At 43.9% G+C, this 22,848-nt stretch overlaps 1 protein-coding gene across 1 annotated transcript in view; it reads left to right on the top strand.

Annotated features, from left to right (window-relative positions):
- The window catches only part of UNC80 (unc-80 homolog, NALCN activator), a 230,274-nt gene that overhangs the window by 126,865 nt on the left and 80,561 nt on the right, over positions 1 to 22,848 (top strand). The window contains exons 28-37 of the mRNA XM_019523430.1: positions 1,361 to 1,558; positions 3,891 to 3,998; positions 4,820 to 4,958; positions 9,133 to 9,314; positions 10,476 to 10,607; positions 11,275 to 11,461; positions 12,452 to 12,583; positions 13,164 to 13,307; positions 16,093 to 16,193; positions 21,204 to 21,290. Coding sequence (XP_019378975.1) covers positions 1,361 to 1,558; positions 3,891 to 3,998; positions 4,820 to 4,958; positions 9,133 to 9,314; positions 10,476 to 10,607; positions 11,275 to 11,461; positions 12,452 to 12,583; positions 13,164 to 13,307; positions 16,093 to 16,193; positions 21,204 to 21,290 — 1,410 coding nt within the window. The remainder of the gene's footprint in view (positions 1 to 1,360; positions 1,559 to 3,890; positions 3,999 to 4,819; positions 4,959 to 9,132; positions 9,315 to 10,475; positions 10,608 to 11,274; positions 11,462 to 12,451; positions 12,584 to 13,163; positions 13,308 to 16,092; positions 16,194 to 21,203; positions 21,291 to 22,848) is intronic.

Below are 22,848 nucleotides of genomic sequence, written 5' to 3'. Positions count from 1 at the left end.
TAGCCCTGGAGACACTGTGTGTCCCTTGTAGCTGCAGATAATGATGATGCCAGGGTAACAAGTGGGAAAATCAGGTGCAGGGGTGAACAAGCAGTTGAGAAGGGCAGTGAGCAAGGGGAGGCCTATTTTCACAGGCTAGTTTGGGCTCCAGTAGTAGTCCAGTGGCAGTGGCATGAAGCTCAGTATAGACTAAATACCCAAATATTTACCCAGATTCTAAGGAAGGTTTTGTAGCCTGGCTGACATCCATGCTGCTGCAGGCCCACACTACTTCCAGTACTCATGGGTCACATCCAGATGAGTGCAGACATTTGGTTCCCCAGGGACAAGTAGCAGCAGCATACCCTGCACCGCAGCTACTTGTCCCCAGGGAACACCCATGCCACGTGAACTTTGACACATGGCAAGTTACCCTGGCAGTGGTACAGGGGGGCTGGGGCCAGCACTGCGCTTGCCCCAGCAGCCTTACCTGGGGTCCTGGGGGCCTCCCAGGGCCGCAGCAGCGGTAATCCTGCCTGGCAGAGCCTAGCTGGCAGCTTTAGCACAGCTCCTGGAAGCCCGGCTCCACTTTTCAGCAGTGTGCACTGCCTATGCATGCACTGCTCTGGGGTTTTTTCCACAGTTTATTTTTACTCCTGGATACCCCAGGGTAAAAAAAGCCATGGAAAAAAAACCAAAAATGGAACAGCGCATATATGGGCAGCATGCCCTTGCAGCACGGAAAACACCTGACTGTGCGGTATGTGGCACTGCAGATGTGTTTGCGGTGCCACATACCGCACGGCCATACTCATCTGGATGCCCCCATGATGGCTAGTTTAAAACCAGCTGCAGTTACAGCAGCCATATCTTTAGATGTCACAGGAGAAAGGGATGGGATCTATTCCCACTTCAGAAATGACAGGTGCTCTAATACTCACAGAAATTGAGTGGAGCAGTATCTAACGATGGTCAAATAACTGCTAACCCCTGGCTCTTGCTTGAAGTTCTGGGATACAAGAGTCTTTACATGAAATGAAGGGAGCCCTAGTCTCCTTGGATCTTCTTTTGCCACAAATTTAAATGCATGTCTGCACTGCATTCACAACACGGCAAACCAGCTAGCTTAGGTGTTACTATCATCCTAAAAGCAGGAGCACAGACTTCAGTGAGAGCTATAAAACCCACTTAAGCTTCAGAGTAAATTCCTATTCATTGAACTGCAGGCTGCTGTGGCTGGGCAGCTACTGACAACTGAGCTGACTAGTTTAAAGCTAAGACCCACTCAGGTGGGTCTGTATTACTAGATCAAAATGAAAACATAGACCTTTCTGAACTCATGCTGTTCTATGGGTAACTCTCCCCCTTCTTTGCCTTCCAGGTCATGATCCTACTGTGCAACCAGCAGAGTTTTATATGTACCCACATTGATTACTGCCACCCCCATTGCTATCTACACCACAGCCGCTCCTGTGCCCGGCTAGTTCGGGCCATCAAACTCCTGTACGGTGACACAGTGGACTCTCTCAGAGAAAGCAACACACTGAATAGTGTGGCAAGGGGAAAAAAACAGAAGGAGGTGAGCAAGCCAGTACATAACTAATTTGCTGCAGGGTTAACTGTAGCTTTTAATGTTAGGTTGCAAAAATTACTGTATATCATAGAATCGTAGAAAATTAGGATTGTAAGGGACCTCAGGAGGTCATCTAATTCAATCCCGTGCTCAAAGCAGGACGGACCATCCCCAACTATATTATCCCAACTGTGTCACACATTATAGACCAGTTCAGCAGCATATGCAGATAAGTGCCTTATTTTAAACCCCTAATATGTAGTCCCTCTGGCTTCAGTGGTACTACTTATGTGCTTAAAGGCATATACTTTACGTAGTGTTGAGTTAGGGCCTATAACAGGTTGTTAGTTAGGTTCCAGAGAAGAATGGATTGGATGCAGGTATTGTGAATACATGTGATATATATGTGTGTGTGTGTGTGTGCGTGTATATATATATTTTTTAAATTTTCAAGTGGCAATAATAATGCCTTAATTGAAAGCAGAGGCATTTGTTAAATTCATGCCATAATCTCAATTGGGCAAAGATTTCCTCATCCCTGTGGACAGAAAATGAATTGGTGATTGTGAGTTCATAACATGTTTCCATCAAACGATAGACCATTAATTGCCTGTCCAGTTAAGAATCTGGATATAGTTATAGGGAACAAAGCAAAGAGGAAACTAATTAAAGGGCAGTGATTGTACATTCTGGAGAACACTAACCTGCATTTATTTCCCCTGACACAAAATGCAATGCAGCAGCTACGCATTTAGGAAAGGAAACAATTATGACTTCTCTCAGCAGGAAAGCCAGAGATGAGAACCTGGCAACGTGGTAGCTAAGGAGCTTAATGTGCATTCCTGGGGGCGTGTTTGATCTCAAATACTGAATTTCAATGCCATGTGATAAACTACAGTGTTTCATAATCCATCCAAGTCAAAAGGCCAATAAACAATAACAATAAAGAAAAGGTTACCAGGTGATCACGCATCTGCACAGACCTACCTACCTCCCACAAGAATCTGTTGGGAAAGAAATGAATATATTTCTTACCTAATAAAGATATTTTATCTGTAGCTTGATAGTTATCAAACTAGTCCATGCTGCAACTCCCTTATCCATACCATGACCATTTAGGGAGCTATTTCCCAGCTATGTGAACTTCCTTTCACCCCCACGCACACTTCCTATGAAGTATGGTCACAATTGGGACCTCCCCTAGTGGATTTAACACCCAGTTTTAAAACTCTCATGCATTAATTAATAAACTACCAATGCCAGAGGAAAAATCTGAAACCACCATAAGATATTAAGGAAATATATGCAATACTGGGATATTGAATCAATCATGGCAGTGTTTATTGTGGGAAGGTGCATTTCTCATTGTTACTGCAGTACACAATAATTGGCTTGGTACAGCTTTCAGAATGCTTTACCTTTATGACTATGTACATATAGATTCATAGGTTCGTAGATGCTAGGGTCAGAAAGGACCTCAACAAATCATTGAGTCTGACTCCCTACCCTGGACAGGAAAGAGTGTTGGGGGCAGATGACCCCAGCCAGATGCCTATCCAGCCTTTTCTTAAAGACCCCCAAGGTAGGGGAGAGCACCACCTCCCTTGGAAGCCCATTCCAAGTTCTGCCCACCTTTACTGTGAAGAAATTTTTGCTGATGTACAGCCTACATCTCCTGTCTGTTAGTTTGTGACCATTGTTCCTTGTTACCCCAAGAGGTGCCCTGGTGAACAGAGCATCTCCAGTTCCTTGCTGCGCATCTCTTTCATTCCTAATGAATTTGTAGGCCACCACGAGATCTCCTCTCAGCCTTCTCTTGAGGAGGCTGAAGAGATCTAGTTCCCTTAGTCTCTCCTCATGGGGCCTGGCCTTGTACTTTTATTTTCTAAAGAGAGGAAAAAAAGAGTTCATGTATCAGTGCTGTTGGTAGCAAACTCCTTGTCCATAAAGCTTTTGGATAGGAAGTTATGGACTCTTGATATTTAACCTTCTTAAAACACTCTCACTCTAAAATGAACCCCATTTAAACTTTTAAGAAGGCAATCTGACTGCACTTTCAGTGAACACATTCTTACTTCTGACTTGCCATATTGCCGATTGCTTTGGATCTTGTGTTAGGGAAATTAACATTGAAAGCAGATTTTTAAAATATCTTTAGAACTAGGGTTAGTTATGTCATTTTACTGCTGCTGCTGAACACAATGTCAGACCAGAAGATCTTCTGTTGTACCTTCATAGGCAAACACCACCTGATTCATAGGAACTCCACTTGAACTTCCATGACTTTCCAAACAACATGACCCACAAATCTTGAATGCCTGGTCTCCATTTTTTTCAGTGCTCAGACAAATCATGCCTAAGAACTCCATCTCTAAAGAAGAGAGTTATAGACATCAACTTGGAAGGAAAGAAGGACTCTGGAATGTTGAAATACATCAGGCATCAGGTAGTGGCTGTGCCAATGTACATGGTTCTATGCTGACTAATATCAATTCTACCAAGACATATTTGAGTTTATAGTGAGACTGGAAATGCCTGTGGAAACTTGAGTTTGTATATAAAGTGGAAAGAATTGGACTGCAGGACTTATACAGCAGCCTATGGGGAGCATGACAACCCTCAGTGACATAGGAATAACCATGGAGAAAGGAGGAACAGCAGTTACTTTGACCTCGCTCAAAGGTTTTATTAAATATATGCAATTATAATCCCATTTAGTGGGAGTCTGTGCCTTTGAACATCCAAATAAGATCTATTATTAATGCCTCAGGCACTGGTTTAGGGAAAAAATGTGAGAACATGTGTTTAACTACAACTTGTGAATTTACAGCACTAGGTAGTAGTTTTCTTTAACTTTTTTATTCAATTGCTTCCACCTTTCATGCAAGGGGAATTTTTTTTCACAAGGCTATGGACAGTAGTAAGTTTGTGAAGGCTTTTGTCAATAATTATTGTAATGTTCATGCAGCCACCTCTGAAAACCTTTTGTTTAATTTCCTCTTGGTTCAGTCACTGAATTAGGGAGCAGAAATAATGCCACACAACATAAGTCATAAGTAGCCAATGACACAGAATCAAGGTAAATGATTTGTAAACAATGTATGTAATCTGAAATATGCTTCTGCAAAGTGTTAAATGAGTTTATTTAAACCAAGGACTGTCCGGAGATATTTCATGATCCAATAAAATAGTGAAATCATTGAATAAGTTACTCACTCTCGTTAGTTTGCAAAATTCAGTTATAAAATATGGTTCTGTTTTCTGCAGGTAATGAGCCTGTCCCCAGCGCCTTTGTCACTGTTAATCAAGGCAGCTCCTATCCTCACAGAAGAAATGTATGGGGACATCCAGCCTGCTGCCTGGGAACTGCTGCTCAGTGTGGATGAGCATATGGCAGGAGCAGCAGGTAAGAAAACCCACCCCACAGATGAGTTAGCATTGCTATCCCATAGCAGATGCTGTGGCCTTACACATCATCTTTTCCTTGGACGAGGACTTAATTAGAGGTGGTCACAAATAGCAATCAGACAGTCCTCTTTTGGGACTCTCAGTCTAATTCCAAATCCTTGGTTCCCATAAAATAGCTCTGCCTCAAGAGCTTACTTTAGTTAGAGAAATTAAAGCAGAGATCAAAATGCATTGTTTGCCCACCTCTTCTCCCCACAAAAAATGCATCACAAAATGTGACAACAGAGCAGCATTTCAAAATGAGACAGATGATCCAGTTGGTGAAAGGATGGTATGTAACCCTGGCAGGATACAGTGGTCAATGAGTAAAAAACAGCATACCACATATCTGTACATTAATGCAAGGTTCCTTAGCAAGAAAATAGAAGAACTAGAGCTCGTGCTGCAAGATGTGGAAGACACAAGAAATATGGTGGAACAATACTCATGGCTGCAGCTGAATGGCATTGACAAGTTTGAACTGCTCAGGAAAGAAAGAAATAAAAGGAAAAGCTGTTGGTACATTAATGAGGTAATAGACTGAAAATAAAAGGAGTATCACAGGCAAAACATGGTGTTTGAATTAAATGATTTTGGGGAAGTAAAGTAGCAGAGGTTCTGTTGGGGTGGTGCTATAAACCCCCATATCAGATTTGGAAGTAGATAGAAATCCCTGAAATATTCTCAGAAAGACTGATGTGATTTTAAACCAACCTTTTCCCCCCAGAAGAAGGAAGCAGACACCATGCACAACTTACATATGGGGTTGACCTATGACAGGACCACTGCAGTAGTATTGTACAGAGCAGATAATCTTGTGTGACACATTTAAGGGCCATCCTCCTTCTGCATCCTTCTCCTTCCATCAAAAGGTTGTTGACAGCTTCCTGTCCCCCTCATCTACGGAAAAACCGATCTTGGCTCCTGAAGTGGGGGCAAGAGAGCACTGCCTTCCTTCTGCAGGTGCTCTGATTGGTTTCTGTTTCTGAAGCTGTGACAAAAATTGTTCTTACGAGATGGCTTTCCTCAGAAAGGACTACCATTCACTTAGGGGTTAAAGCATCTTGCCTTTTTGCATGACTGTCTCCAGCCCCAGCCTAACTGGTACGACTCAGAGAAAGACTTGAGAACAAGCAGAACTGGCACAAAAAGAAAAAGAACTCAGATGATACAGAAAAGTACCACCTAGTGACACCTACCTTTCCAATGCTTCCTCTTTAAATATTAAGGTGTAGAACTAGGAGGAAAAAAAGGCTGGAAGGGATCCTAAGAGGTTGCCTAGTCCAGCCCCCTGTTCAAGCAGAAATATCCCTGTGTAAGCCATTCCAGTCAGGGGTCTGGAAGTTTTTAAGTGATGGTTAGACAAGAAAATTCCACATCCTCTCTAGGCAACCTGTTCTGGTGCTTAAGCACCCTTATAGTTAGACATATCGAACCTAGGTGTCCCTTGCTGCAATTTAAGGCCATTATTCCTTCTCAGAGGTGTAACATGATGCCTCAGCATCCTGGGGGCACTGGGGCAGTGCCAGGCAGATGCCAATGGCCAGTCTGACAGTGCAGCTGCTTCTACCTTTCCACCCCTTGTTATACTCCTGTTTCTTCTCCAGCCCCTTGTGGACATAGGGACTAATTGATTGCCAGCCTCTCTCTAACAGAGGCAATGGTTTTCTTGCAATATCTTCTGTTGAACCAGCTGTATTGTGATGAGAGATGCTGGACAAGTTTTCTTTAGATCTGGGCTATTATAAAGAGCCCTTTTTGTATTTGAAAAGTGTTATCAAATCCCCCTTCAGTCTTCTCTTCTCCAAAGCAGTTTAACCTGCACTTGTTCTGTTAACTCTGACCTTTTATCATATGAAAAAAATCCTGGTGAAGGTCCAAAGATACAAAGGAAACTCTGTGAGATAGAACTAGTACATCACCCAGAAGGGCAAGGAACATGGTCAAAAGCTTCCTCGGGAGACAATGGAGTAGTGCAGGGTTAGCAGAGATACAGCCCCAGGGCTGTTTCTGACCCATGGAGCTGAATCCTGCAGCTCACAGTGCTGCTGACTGCAATGCTGCACGTGCTGAAACTGGCTCTGTGTGCTGCGTGTGGCATATGGAGCCCTTCTGGCATGGGCGTTACACAGTGCAGAGCTGGTATGGGGCATGTGCTGCATATGGTGCCCCCCCACGATTGGCCCTGCATGTTAGAACCAGGGTTGGTCCAGATTGGGCCCATAGACCAGCTCCACGTACTGGATCCAGTGCACAGGCCTGGTCTGGCATGGGTGCTCCATGTAGCACATGCTTAAAACCAGTGCCGTGTGCTGCATGTAGCACACACCCTGGACTGGCCCTACATGCCACATGTGGATGGTCAGTGCTCGTGCTTGCTAAATGCAGTGCACAGAGCTGAATCTGGCACTTACATTACAAGCAGCATGCACAGCTGGTCCACCAGCCCACGGAGCCAGAGGAGTTTTACATCCATAGAGCAGTGGAACTCAAGGAAGCAGCCTTGTGGCTCTCTGCTGTGTAAGCAAAGCCTGAGTGTGTAGGACCTTCAGAATCAATGCCAGGAGAAAACAGGTTCGCAAGCACCATATATTTCCTGGACTTCTGAAATTAACCCAATCTAGAGAGCTATCAATACTTCAAGGACAGAGGCCAGGGCTCTATTTGTATTAAACAGCCTCCATAGTATTGGAATAGAAGACTGCCACTTTTATTGTCAAACTTAGCACCCCACAACGCACCAAATTTGGGGTGATCTACCAGCTATCCATATTTATTTGGGGGTTCATGAAATTGCCCTCAAATCCTTTCCCAGGTCATAGCAGGCATTTCTTCTCTATGTGTCATACCCTGATCATTTTATGTGACAGCCAGGCTGCAGCTGGTCATCTACTTGTAAATAACAATATAACCCAGGATTTACTTTTGTGTCCTAGTTTTGTCTCTCTCTCTACCTCTTGCCTCTTGTCTTTCATTTAGATTGCAAACACTTTGGGACTGGAGCTCTCTCTTTGTTCTTTATTTGTGGAGTGCCTGCTGCAACAGCATTCCTATCCATGACTTGGGTTTCAACATGTTGCCATAAAACCCCCAACAAATAATAACACATTAACTTTTTTCAATTGAGAAAATCACTTTTATAACCCATCAGCATTCATTCTAGTTAACGATAGTTATGATATTTGTTGCAAAGGGCCCACATTCCAAACACAGTTCACAACTTAACATTAGGATCCTCTAGCATGGACTCCCAGGGCCTTGAATCTTTTCCACAAAAGAAAGTAAGGTATTCATATGCATCTAAGTAAATTCAAGCACCCTCATCTAAAAAGTGGCCTTGACTTTCATTTTCACATATGAGATCTTTAGCACTTTTGTTTGTTCTTGTAAGCTTATTGTGACAGAACAGAAGGTAAGTAAACATAACTATTTCTGAACTAAAACACTTTTTATCCACAGATCACTTACCTTCAGGCTAGTAATTATTTAGAGTTGTTCCTGCAATATGTGATGCTTTGTGTCCTTTACATCCCCTAACTTCATTTCAAAGGAAGTCTTTGCCAGTACTCCCTGGATTTCTGACAACCTGGAAGAATTGAGCCCTATGTCTCATTGTAAAATCTTTCCTTTTAATCTGAAGTTCCTTAAGTTATACTGTAGATATTTGAATTCTGAACTTGTCTGAGCTTCTAGGATGTCATAATTTATTTATTCAGGGAATATCTTGCTTGTTTTATATTCTTATTGTTGCTGTTATTGCTTAACCAAGAAATGATTTATTGTTAGATTTTTTTAAATTATGTTCTTTTCAATGTACTGTAACTTCCCCAGGAATTGAGACATGATTTTGATTGTAGTATCCCTCTATGTAAACCCCGATGGTAAAGAAAAATAGTTGTTTTTTCTTCCCAGCTCTTGACTAGGGAAGTCAACGTTAAGAACATCACCTGCATTTTATAAAGCACTTCAGAATAGATCTGTACATATAAAGTTCATTAAAAATATGTTGTTGTTCACCAGGTCAAATGTGCAGGTAATCTCGTTTTTGAGGGTTTCTTATGCAGCTACAATTTTATCTGAAAAATAAATGTATTGTGAAAAAACTCAGTTGATTACATGTTCCCTCCATGCAGCTGCCATGTTCCTACTGTGTGCTGTGAAAGTGCCAGAAGCTGTTTCTGATATGCTGATGTCTGAATTTCATCACCCTGAGACAGTGCAAAGACTGAATGCCATTCTCAAATTCCACACTCTCTGGAGATTTAGATATCAAGTCTGGCCTCGAATGGAGGAGGGAGCTCAACAGATCTTTAAGGTAGATGAGAGGAAACAAAACATACCACCATCCTTCACAGTTTGCCATGTAAGGAAATACGCTTTGACATGAAGGGTAAATGCCAACATCATTGCAGGAGAGAAAAGAGGGTCTTCTGAGCAAGGCTTATTGGGTGCAGAACTGCTTCATAAAACAGAGAGAGAGAGACTCCTACCAGATTCTGAAATGGTATAGAAAACATGCCATGCACAATAGTTATAATACAGTGAGCTGGTAGTTCAATCTGTGGAAACAGGATGAATTATTGTATCTGACTTTTCCAATCGTATTCATAAATATTGACAGATGCATATTGTGCATGCTTCAACAAAGTGCATGTATAGGACCTAACTTAGATATTGTTGTTGAACTGATTACTTATCAACTTAAGCAAACATAGCAAAATCTGTACCATAGAAATTAATCATGGATTTTTTGATTCATGCAGTTTAGTCAGAGGAGTTGTTTGCTTGTTCTTAACCATTGTTGGAGATGCTGTAAATCCCAGATAATCATAAATAGTTCATTTAACATGTTTAATTTTGAAATGCATGCCCAGGAAATGGGTTCCTTTATTGCAGACTGTTACACCATGTATATGCTACTATCCTAGTGAATGAAAATTTTTCTGAATACAGTTTCATCTTTGACCTTTGGCATACCTCAGATAATTGTTTTCTTTGAAGAATAAAAAGATTGATTTGTAAGATTTCCATCCCTAGATTTTTCTGTCATTCTAGAGGCAGGACCTTTCTTTTGTATTTAGAGAACTGATCATTGAAAGTGTCACAGCTGTAGAAACATGTTGAAAGCGGAGTCACCTATAAAGGGTGGTTGTCTAGGCTGTATGGTTGGTATTGTGTTATGGAGAAGACCCCATCCTGTGGGTCTGTGGTATCAGTTTAGTGGATTTGTCTTTAAACTGGGAAATCTGCTTTTATAAAAAATAGTACAAACCATTTCAAATGTTTGTTCTGTGGCCAAAAATGCTTTACTGTTTGAAACAACCCAATCTGTTATTGAAACCTGAACTGAGCATACGAGCAGCTTCTGTCCCAGCTTGCAGAAGGAGGCTAAAACCAAGGAATGCCACCAATCATTATTTTCCCTTAAAATTCCCCCCTCTCTCTCCCTAATTTTTTTTCTTCATGTGTTTTGTAGATTCCTCCACCAAGTATAAACTTCACCCTGCCCTCTCCAGTCCTGGGAATGCCCTCTGTGCCAATGTTTGACCCACCTTGGGTCCCACAGTGCAGTGGGAGTGTACAAGACCCCATCAATGAAGACCAGTCTGTAAGTAAAAAGCTCCCTAGTGTCAAAGTTCTTATTTTTCTTAATAACAAATTTTGGGTTAGGGAAGAAAAGCAGAAGCTGAAGAGGAAGATAAAGCCTAATCTCTGTATTTTCTGCCTTTGTCAGTTTGAGAGAGATTTTGAGGCGAGTTGTTAGTGTAGGGAACCAGAATTTTTATAGGAATTTAACATTTTTCCATTTGGTCAGCAAGAGACAAAGGTCAGGGGTATGAGATACATTTACCTGTGTGTAATTGACCTGTGTGTAAAAATTGGAAATAAAATTACACTGGCGTAAATTTTACTGTTGTGTGTGCCCATGTGTCCAGGGTAACAATTTGCTCAAGGCAAAAAAGCTAATATATGATTCCCTCTCACATAGTGGTAAGACATTGTAATAGCCACCTTCTGAATGCAGCAGCCCCAGGAGAGCTGCTTGCTGGTGATTTTGGAATCCAGTGGTGTACAAAGCTAGTACAAATTACATTACTGTAACTGTGTTGTGCCCTAAATTATTAAATTAAACCAAGTTCTCCCTTGTGAGTCTCTAGTTCAGTTTCCACTTATTTTGCTTGTGTAATAATTATTAAACATTACAGGAGATTTGTATGTGTGACTTGCAAAACTGACTGCTTCAAGTCAGTTTCTTTCTCTTGCTTTCATGGAAGAAGTCATTTTCGGCCCGGGCAGTGTCACGTTCTCATCAGCGAGCAGAGCATATCCTGAAGAACCTACAGCAAGAGGAGGAAAAGAAACGCCTGGGCCGGGAGGCCAGTCTGATCACTGCCATTCCCATCACCCAGGAGGCATGTTATGAGCCCACCTGCAACCCAAATTCAGAGCAGGAGGAGGAAGGTGTGCTTCAGAGCCACAAACTGCCTGCCTGGGACCCATAAGCATGTGCTTGCATTGTGGACAATTTCTTAGGGATGCCACATGTTGAAAGAAAATGCTCATTATTGATAATGCAGAGCCTGTTTTACGACAGGCTCACTGTTTTAGACCATGTGATCCAGGGGTGGGCAAAATGCGGCCCGGGGGCCGAAAGCAGCCCGCCAGGCCATTCTTTCCAGCCCGCAGGGCCCTTAAAAAATTTAGAAAATTAATATTTATCTGCCCTGGGTTGCCTGTCATGTGGCCCACGATGGCTTGCTAAAATTCAGTAAGCTGCCCTCTGCCCAAAATAATTGCCTGCCCCGATGTCATCAACCTGCTTCTGAATCATTTTACCAACATCACAAAAATGTGAGACAACCATGTCACAATCTTTAAGGTTGAAAATGAATGAGAAAGAAGTGTAGTGAGTCCTTATTAGAGTAAAAGTGCAAACAAATGAAATACTGAGTGCTTTCAGGATGTCCCCGGGTCCCACTGAATCCAGTGGGAATTTTTGGCACCTGGCACCTCACAGAGGCACTCAACCCCTTGCCAGATAAGGTCCTACTAGAGAGAGTTAGTTCAATGTACTGTAAGAGCTCATGCAATAGACAAATACTCTGGAGTCCTGAGCACCTTATGCAGTGGGAAATCTGTAAATAGAGTAATTGCATTGCAAGTATAACTGGGCGTTACCTAAAGCAAGCATAACAAATAGCCTAGTAGTGTAGCTCATTAGGATGTAGAATCGTTTTTAGAGCCCTGTCATCCAGTCAGTTGCAATTTGACTTAGCAAAGCACTGGATCACTCCTGAGTCATTGGGGGGAAAAAAAGATCTAATGGGTCTGTAGCCTACTTTGAATTTTTCACTGTCTCAAGGTGGCTGGTTGGTGTTAACTTCTAAGTGCCCTCAGCTATGTCAGATGGATTTATAGACATAAATTCACATTTCCTGCTTTCTTTGTCAGTAGAAGAAGTTGCCAACCTGGCATCCCGCCGTCTCTCTGTGAGTCCCTCCTGCACATCTAGCACTTCTCACAGGAATTATTCCTTCCGTCGTGGCTCTGTCTGGTCAGTGCGTTCAGCGGTCAGTAATGAAGGTGGGTTAGCTTTGCATTTGTTTTTAATTCCCCTCTCTCAGCATTTCAGTTCTTTAGCCCTTTTTTGCACTGCCACATAATGTCTCAATTTCTGTTATCTCGGCCAAAGTAATGCTTTCCTGTTGTCAGATCTGGTTGCAAGCTTCAGCAATTTTGAAATACTAGGTATCATGCATTATGAGACAGCTGTTTTCCCCATGCTTACAGCACCTTCTCTTAAATGTCAGTGTTTCATTAAGGATGTAACAGTGAATGCTGTCAGGCAAAATTGTAATTTAATGGGATTTTATGTGCAGTCCATCTGCTAATGGGGCATTGTGGCATCCAGCTTGTGCTCCAGAAGGCATGAGTTTGAAGCCTCAGTCATGACAAGGGCTTTCTCCAGTCTAAACAGCATTGAATGGGCAGTAGTCATTCAGGCTGCAAAACCAAAGGCTAGTCATATTATTCCCTGTGTATCAATGGTTATAGAAACTGATGCCTTAATCCCAATAGCTCAGTGAGCTCACAGGCTTGGGAGGACCTTTAGCTTGACTTGATATCTGCAAACCCAAACCTTTTATACTTCTCACTACTGCAGATGAGGAACACACTACAGAGCATACTCCAAATCATCATGTGCCCCAGCCTCCCCAGGCAGTGTTCCCAGCATGCATCTGTGCAGCTGTGCTTCCCATTGTCCATCTGATGGAAGATGGAGAAGTCCGGGAGGATGGAGTCGCAGGTATGGACTTAAATTAAACATTCACGGCCTCTTAGTCAGAGGTTATGGAAACCTCTAGCAATTTTAATCATGGCTTACATCAGTAAGGTATAATAACTAGAGGTATAAAATGAGCACTAGGTATATATGCTACATTTGACCATGGTTTTTTTTACCATTATTCAATACAAAGGTAAACCTGAGGGTAGTGTATGATATTACATATTTTTATAAGGACATCAGCAGAAGGATTTATAAATAAATAAATCAGTTAAGAATTAGTTCTTTACAAATAAATCATTTAAGAAGCAGTTATTGACTTGTTTTGCTCCAGAACAATTTATTAATATTTTATTAAAATGTCTATTAATCATTCATTAACCTGTTAGAAATTGAGTCCTCAGCATAGTGTGACCATATACCTGATCTTGTCTTGTCTTTTCTTTCTCTCTCTTTTTTTTTTGAACAACAAATGCACCAGCCATACTTGGTTCAAGTCCTTCTTTCTGGTTTCAGAATGATCCACAGACTTGTACCCATAATTTCTACATGCTCATGGGTTGTGAACTGTAGCTGTTCCCAAATGTTTCAGACTCTGAGTTGCTCACAAGCTTTTGTTAATCACGTGTAGTATAAAGCAGTGACTTGCTTCTTCACTGGATGACTGAGTCACTGAAAATTATTCCACTAACGTAAATTTTCAGATAACTAGAATCCTTAATGTTTTGCAATCAGCTAACCTTTTCACAAATGCTTGGTGGCTTTCTGAAGAATGACCAGGAATAACAGAAAGCATGACCCAGTAAATCATAGCAAATTGGAGCTTTTATTCACAAAAATGTTTGTGAATTCAATAATTTGCCATCTGGAATCAGGAATATGAAAGCTCTCTTGTCCTTTAAGGTTCACCTCTTCATTGGTTCTCCAGCTGAGTTTTTTAAGCACCACCTTTAGCACAACAGGCAGGGCTTGAAAAGATTCAAATGTTAGAACTCTATTATCATAATGTTTTGAGGCTGATCAGCATTTACACAAACACTTGGTGGCTACCTAAATATTGGCCATAAATAATTACAACTTGGCACAACATATGACAAAATGGATAAATGATACTGTAGAGTCAGTTAATCGTGATTCATATATTTTTTTTAAAACAGGGTGGATCATTTCACCTCATGAACCATTTGCATACTGATAATTTTTTACAGACATTTTTGTTGGGTTTGGAAAATCAGCTAAAGCGTATAACAAAGAAGGAAATACAGCTTCTCTATAACCTAGCAGTTAACATGCTGTGCTTGGAAGCATGATTAGCTACTAGGCCTGTGCGAGTAGACAGCTATTTGATCTGGCTTTGGATCCGGCCACTTCAGAAGTCAGCAGTCTGACCTGGAGCTCTGGATTGGTTTCCCGCTTTGATCTGGCCGAAGTGGCTCCGAAGCCTTGGAGCCGCCTCAGAGATCCGGCCATAGGGTATAATGGGGAATCAATGAAATATCTATAACTTTGTTGTTTTTTGTCTGATTTGGATGAAACTTGCCAGACTGGTAGCCTCTGCTGAGAGTATGAAGCCTGCCAAGTATCAAGAAGATTGGTGCATGGGCTTGGGGGGGAACTGAACCCCAAATTCTTGAAAGCAAAACTCATGTCATGTGTACATGTTTCACCACAGGGGGGTGAAAACTGCAGGGATGGTGGCCCCTGGTGAGGCCATAAAGCTTGCCAAGTTTCAAGGAGATAGGTGCAGGGGTTTGGGGGAAACTGCACCTCAAGCTGCAGATGAGCAGAAGTCATGACACGGGTGACACTGTGTGTGTTAAGGCACAGCAGGGTGAAAGCTGCAGGTATGGTAGCTTCTGCTCAGGCCACGAAGCCTGCCAGCTATCAAGGAGATAGGTGCAGGGGGGTTCTGGGGGAAACTGCACCTCAAGCTGCGGCCAAGCAAAACTCATGACATGGGTGACACGTGTGTTAAGGCACAGCAGGATGAAAGCTGCAGGGATGGTAGCCCCTGCTGAGGCCACAAAGCCTGCCAGCAGTTAAGGAGATAGGCGCAGGGGTTTCTGGGTTCTGGGGCCCTGCACCTCTAGCTGCTGACAGACAAAACTCGTGACATGGGTGCTTGTGCAACTGACTGTCTCTGTCTTGGGACAGTTGATTGCCTGTATTGATTATTTCCTCTCCTTAGCCTGTGGTTTTTTAGGTGTTAACCATTGCTAATTAACTCGTTAACTGTCCCAAGAAAGACACAGTGGTGAAACGTACATGTGACATGAGTTTTGCTTTCAAGAATTTGGGGTGCAGTTCCCCCCAAGCCCATGCACTGATCTTCTTGACACTTGGCAGGGTTCCTGCTCTCAGCAGAAGCTTCCACCCCTGCAAGTTTCATCCAAATCAGACAAAAACTAACAAAGTTATAGATATTTCATTGATTCCCCATTATACCCTATGGTCGGATCTCCGAAGTGGCCCCGAAGCTTTTCCAAAGCAGTTCGGAAGCTCTGAACTGCTTTGGAAAGCCTAAACAAGCCAGCTAGTCAATCTGGACATGCTGCTTTGGACACCAAAGCATCCAAATCTTCTCCAGATCCGAAGCACAGTCCAAAGCCTCACACAGCCCTATTAGCTAGACCATCCTTTTGTTCTGCATTGCCACAGCACCTAGCACAAAGAGTGCCTAATTTATAATTAGGTTTCCTAAGTGATATGGCAATACAAATAATAATAATAATAGCAATGGATGTTAGAAACATTTTCATACAAATTGTCCCTTTGAAGACTGGTTCTCTTTCTTTCTCTTGCACAGTGAGTGCTGTGGCTCAGCAAGTCTTATGGAACTGCCTGATTGAAGATCCCTCAACAGTTCTGCGGCATTTCCTGGAGAAACTCACAATAAGCAATCGACAGGTAGGACTCTTTTCTCCAAATAGGCACATTATGTAAAGGTGTCTATATCACTTAGGCTAGGTACAGACATTCAAAAGGAGTGAGGCAGAACTGATCTAAGTTAGGCAGTTTTCTGTAAGTGGTGTAGTTTAGATTGGTAGTGAACAGAACACACATTGACCCTTTGGTGGGGGAGGACAGGGAGGAGTGGCAAATCTTAGGGCACAAACAGGAGTGATAATTTTTGCTCTATATGGCCACAGAAAGTAGTTTATAGTCATGAGTAAACACAAGTGCACGGCTACAGACAGCTTCAAAAGTTGGGTAAAAATCTGACCCCTCCTTGTATGACAGGTCAAATGAAGACATTACAAAACAGAGCATCTTCTGTAACTTCTATCTGCCTCCCTGCCAGTCTTGAGTTGTTTTCAGAATGGGAGGGGGAAAGGGAGCAGAGGGAGTTCAGTCTCAGAGGGTTTTCAGCCTGCACTGGAGGGTAGAGCGGGTGTACTGGAGCACCCACCTTCCCCCCTCCCCTGAGGTGGGGGAGTTCCAATCCATCCATCCCACCCTTCAGCGCTGGCTGTGAAATGATGAGAACAAGCTTCTTCCACTCCCTTCCCCCACCTCCCCTTTTGAAGACTTTGCAGTCTAGCAGGGAGCAGGGGCCGTTTCCAGGGGAAACTGGCTGCAGACTCCCAGTGAGCAGCTAGATTCCCCTCCCTTCTGGAACCAACAGTGAACTTTGGTTTGTTCCATGGGATCACTATAACTCAGAACACTTCCTGCAAAGCGTTCTCTGTTACAGCAGGGAGCTGCGCTTCTGTCTGCACCCGGCTTCTGCCATTTTTAAACCAGTCTATGTGAGCCAAACTTCTGGGTACAGACAGAAGTGTAATTCCCCACTATAACTCAGAACATTTTCTGCAAAGCTTTCTGAGTTACAACATTACCCCAGATGAAACAGCAGAGTCTCAGCCAGATGCAGCCAGGTTTCCTTAGCAATGGCCACAGCTCTCTGCCAGTGCTTACTGTTTTCAGAATGGGAGGGGGGAAAGGCAGCAGAGGGATCTCATTCTTGGGGCTCCCCAGCTGGTGCTGAAGGGTGGGGAGGGGTGAATTGGAGCCCACCCCCCACCATGGGGCTGAGGGCTCTAATACATCTGCCCCACCCTCCAGGGAGGGACTGAAAAAACTCCAGACTGAATGCCCTCTGCTCCTTTTCCCCACTCCCATTCTGAAAACAGCAACAGGCTGGGAGCTCCACAGACACAAGTTACACAAGCTACATTTTGAAACATCTTCATCTGACACTTCATGCAACGAGGGGGCAGATTTTCACCCAATCAACTATTTTTGAAGCTGTCTGCAGCTGTGCACTTGTGTTTGGTCACAACTATAAACTGCTTTCTGTGGCCAGATCGGGCAAAAATCATCTGCGCCCTCTGTTCTGTTATGGATATAGACCAGTTTTGCATGCTGAACTTCTGTTGTGTTACAGGTATAGACCAGTTTCTGATCACTTATATTGGTACAAGTGTAATGTCTGTCCCCTGCCTTAGTGTATAGAAATGTTGGTACAAGTAGAATCAGTTAAGGGGTAATAACTGGAGAAGACTTAAAAGTGTAACATGACTTAGAAAATTGCTGTTGGTTTATGTTAGCTAAGTATCTGGCCCTGAACATCCAACATCACGGGTATTATTAGCCTTTTAGTGAACCATATTGCATTCGATATCCTCAGCAATGTAAATAAACCTAGCTCCACCTATGCCCATCAATTTAACTGTGAAGAAGCATAGATGCAGTCTTCTTCTCCCCTGATTTATTATACTTTCTTGTGCTATGTCTAGTTTATATTATAAACTCCATGCACCAGGGAACTACATTTAAAGTACCATACACCCCTCAGGAGTGTGTAAATACCACTCATGACAATATCATGTGTATTTCTAACACTTTCTGAATAATAATAGTGCTGTTGCAACCACCAGGCACAAGAAGCCTTTCTACTTCTGTTCTGAATCTTTAGTTTGCAGTACTTCTCATTCAGGGTGAAGGATAGACCAGGAAGTATCTTTTGAAGGTCAGCCCAAACAGCCACTGATATCTGTTAAGCAACCTGGTTTGTAAAACAAGTTGTTTCTCTTTCAGCTCTGACTACCCTGTTGAGCAGCACCAGGTGTCTGGGACATTATAGTCATCTGGCCCATTTATTTTAGTGTTACTTTAATGTTATTTGATGTTTAAAATGCCCTGCCAGTTTTTGCAGTAGAAAGAAAAATAAAATGCTGGAATTCCCATGATGCTTGAAACAGGGAATTGCCAATTGATGGTAGAGGGCCCTACCGGTGTAGGAAAACTTTAAAAACTCGACTAGGGACATTTGAAAATGAAAGTGATCAAAATGGAAAAGAGAAGGAACCAGCCTATCAGCTGGAGTAAATCAGCCATGTTCCACACAGCCAGCTGTGCTAAATTACACGGGATACGACTGTGGTCCAAGTTGTTCATCTTTCTTTATTCCACTGCTTTCCCCTTTTCTTTTGCTCCACACATCATATACAGGAATTGGGAAATAATTCTGCTGTCCTGGCACTGTGACACAAGAGTGGCTGCCTTGAAGTAAATGACATTACACTGAGTTAAAACACAATGGAAGTTAAAATCAGGCCTGTGGCTTTTGAAAAAAAAAACAAACCAAACAGTTCTGAAATGTAGCATTTAAGGAGTAGAAAGGTAGTGAGCTGTGTTAGTCTGAAGTCAGGCAGAAGGCAGGGTAGGGAGCAATTCAGGAAGTAACATATACCAATTTGTTATCATATTTTATATCAGGGGTACCAAACTCATCTGGCCCCACTGGCCGGAAGAAGGGCACAGGGCCAGTCTGCAGGCTGGATTGGGCCCACAGACCGGCTCCCTGTGCCAGATCCAGCACATAGGGCTGGGCCGGTGAGTATGCAGTGCACGCCCCCAGCTCCAGCTCTGCACACTGCATGCAGCATGCGCTGGCCCCAGCCCCAGCCCCAGCCCTGCATGTGGCACGTGGTGAGTGGGGCGGGTCTGGTGCGCATGTGCATATGCTGCATGGAGCTGGTCCGGAGCACACACTGCATGTGGCTTTCACACTAGACTGGCACTGCGTGCTGGATCCAGGACATAGAACTAGTCTATGGACCCAATGCAGACCAGCCCCGATCCAGTGTGCATGGCTAGTCCACCACAGGCACAATATGCAGCCTGCATCAGACTGGCCCTGCACACCAAGGGCAGTATGTGCTGGCTCCAGCCCTGCACAGCATGGGAGTAGCCTGGGGCACATTCAGCATGTGGCACCTACACTGGACCGGCCCTGTACACTGGATTCAGTATGTGCGACTCACCTGTGGCCACTGCATGCTGCATGTGGCACATGGGGCCAGTGTGAGACCCACAGACAGCACTGAAGTTGAATGATAGGGCTCCATGGGCTGGATTCAGCCCATGGGCTGTATCTTTGTCACCTCTGTTTTATCTTATTGGCTCAACAAACTGCGAATGAGTAAGTTAATAGATTTAGAATCCTAAGGACATGAAGCAAAGGAAATGGGGACCAGCAGGCATTGGGAGAGTCCCTGTTCCCCCAAGCACTACCAGGAGTGACAAGAAATAACGGTCACAAGCTGGCAGAGGGTAGATTCAGGCTAGATATCAGGAGGCGCTACTTCACTGTCAGGGCGGCTAGGATCTGGAACCAACTTCCAAGAGAAGAGGTGCCGGCTCCTACCCTGGGGGTCTTTAAAAGGAGGCTGGATGAACACCTTGCTGGGGTCGTTTTACCCCAGTACTCTTTCCTGCCATGGCAGGGGGTCGGACTTGATGATCTGCTCCGGTCCCTTCCGACCCTACTAAGTATGAAACTATGAAATAAATAGCTAAGTACAAATTCTCTAGCTCACTCCACTACATTTGCACTGCCTTAGCATCACAAAGGGAGAAGAAACCATGCAGTCACCCTGAAATTTGCCTCAGCAGGTGTAGAAATGACATGGCTACTCCCTATGCATAGTCCTGCCCTTGGAGCAGGGAGCAAGAGGGAGCAGGGGATGGGAAGTCCTAGAGGCTGGAAATAAGAGGAACCAAAGTATGATGTTCCATCTACTTCCAGTGATGAGTGGTCCATCAGGGCAAGGGTTGGCAACATGCAGCCTGCAGCCCATATCACCACTGCTTTTCTCTGCCCCCCTCCCCCTGGCTTCAATGCAGCCGCCACTTTCAGTAGTGGGGAAGGGAGCTGGGGCTGGGCAGCTTTCAGCAGTGCCTACATTACAGCTGGGAGCCAGGTTGCAGGGAGAAGAGACAGTGGCATAGGTGCAGCTCCCAGCCACCCAGCCCTGGCCTCAGTGCTGCCTCAGTTCTACACTGGCTGGAAACTGCTTACAGTCCAGAAGGGAGGAGGGAGCAGGCAGAAAGCTGGAGAAGCCTCCTGGCCAACACCAGCTTGAGGCCCGGTTGTTCCAGCCCATGGTTTGTAAATATTGTTGATCCCTGCTTTAAGGCTGTTTGCCAGGTAACACCAGTTTGACTAGACCTCAGAAGAAAGCAACAGAGGATCTAAGATAGAATGGAGAGTATTACCAAGTTGCCACAACTGTTGCATTAAAGCAAGTTAATTTTCATATATTCTCTCCAGTGTTGTCCTAACAGTACTTTTCCATGCTAGGGAAGAACTAGAGTTATTGCAGAGAAGGAGACAAGTCAGAACTAGAGGCTGAAAGCTGCCAAAGGTCACATCCTCAACAATACCTCTGAAGTAAAAAGGCAACACACAATGTGAAACAGTTTGCAAGTCAACAGTCTTTATGCTGCATCCAGGATGCAGGTGCCTTTGTCCCTCCACTGAGTATCCCAAGCACTTTTGTAGGCCAGTGGTTCCATTTCATGCACAGAGAGCTCAAGGGTTGTGGGCAGGATGGAAACAAACAAGGCAGGAAGGAAAACACATACTAAGTTGTGATGGAAAGGAAAGAAAAATCTTTACCCTTCTTTCAGGATGAGTTGATGTACATGCTGAGGAAGCTTCTACTAAACATCGGAGACTTTCCTGCCCAGACATCTCATATCCTCTTTAACTACTTGGTGAGTAGCTCTTGGCACCAGCATGCAGCCCATACATCTGCTGTCTCACTGTAAGTTTCCTAAGTACAAATGTCACAGTCTAGCAGGAAATGAGTGCCCTTGAGTATTTCCTGCATATTAACATTCACTTTTGCACATTACAACTGCAGCTGCTGACAGTAAAACCTTGCTTGTACAGATTTCTAGTTTATTTCTTCCCTTTATTTTGAACTTGTTAGCTTATCATTTTACTCCTTTACTCCCTGCCCTGGGTCTGAAATGAGTCATGATCGTGGAGGTAAAGGGGAGCCATAAGTCAATAGAAGGAACCAGACATCCGCGCTTGGAAGACTTGAAGTGAAAATATATAATTTTCACTTTATTTAGGCCCCTGAAATGCTCTGACTCTTTGGGGCAAATCTAGCCCCACCTGTTGGCTACAAAGGACCAACTCTCAGGATCATAATAAATTCTAGTTTATTGTATAAGATGTGAAGTTACCAAAAAAATCATAAATGCAAACTTTGAGTTATGAGGGGTACTGGTCACCTTAGTGTACACACATGCACTCACTCATTCAAACCCATGTAGTATAGTGTGTAGTAGCTGCTGTAGTGATTATGAGAGCACTAGAGTTGTATATCTACCTATCCGAGGCCCTGGAGTGTTCTGTCGATGGTCAGCTTTCTTCAAGGGGTTGTCTTCTCCAGAAGGGGGTTTCATAGTTCCATAGTTTCATAGTTGGTAGGGTCAGAAGGGACCTGAACAGATCATCAAGTCCAACCTCTTGCCATGGGCAGGAAAGAATGCTGGGGTCAAACGACCCGGCTAGGTGTCTATCTAGCCTCCTTTTGAAGACCCCCAGGGTAGGAGTGAGCTCCACTTCTATTGGAAGTTGGTTCCAGATCCTAGCCGCCCTGACTGTGAAGTAGCGCCTCCTGATGTCTAGCCTGAATCTACTCTCAGTCAACTTATGGCCATTATTCCTTGTTACTCCCAGTAGTGCTTGGGGGAACAGGGACTCTCCCATTGCCTGCTGGTCTCCCTTGGCCAGTTTATAGATGGGCACCAGATCCCCTCTCAGCCTTCTCTTGTGGAGTCTGAACAGGTTCAGGTCCCTTAGCCTCTCCTCATAGGGCCTGCCCTGCTTACCCCTGATCATGCGAGAAGTCCTCCTCTGGACCCTCTCAATGTTGTCCACATCCCTCCTGAAGTGCAGCACCCAGAACTGGACACAGTACTCCAACTGCGGTCTGACCAGTGTTGCATAGAGGGGAAGGATCACCTCCTTGGACCTGCTCGTGGTGCATCTGTGGGTGCATGACAAGGTGCAATTAGCCTTCCTGACCACGTCCCCACATTGGCGGCCCATGTTCATCTTGGAGTCTATAATGACTCCAAGATCCTTTTCTGCCTCTGTGCTGTTGAGAGGGGAGTTCCCCAGCCTGTAGGTATGCTATTTCTTTCTCCCTAGGTGTAGTACCCTGTACTTGTCGGTATTGAATCCCATCTTATTCTCATCCGCCCACCCCTGTAACCTGTCCAGATCCAATTGCAGCCTGTCCCTCCCTTCTAGCGT

Source organism: Gavialis gangeticus, unplaced genomic scaffold (assembly GCF_001723915.1).
Source record: "Gavialis gangeticus isolate Ggan-Ray unplaced genomic scaffold, GavGan_comp1, whole genome shotgun sequence".
NCBI classification, from domain to species: domain Eukaryota; kingdom Metazoa; phylum Chordata; order Crocodylia; family Gavialidae; genus Gavialis; species Gavialis gangeticus.
Note: the sequence above shows the minus strand (reverse complement) of the source record. Positions and strands in the feature narration are given on the sequence as shown.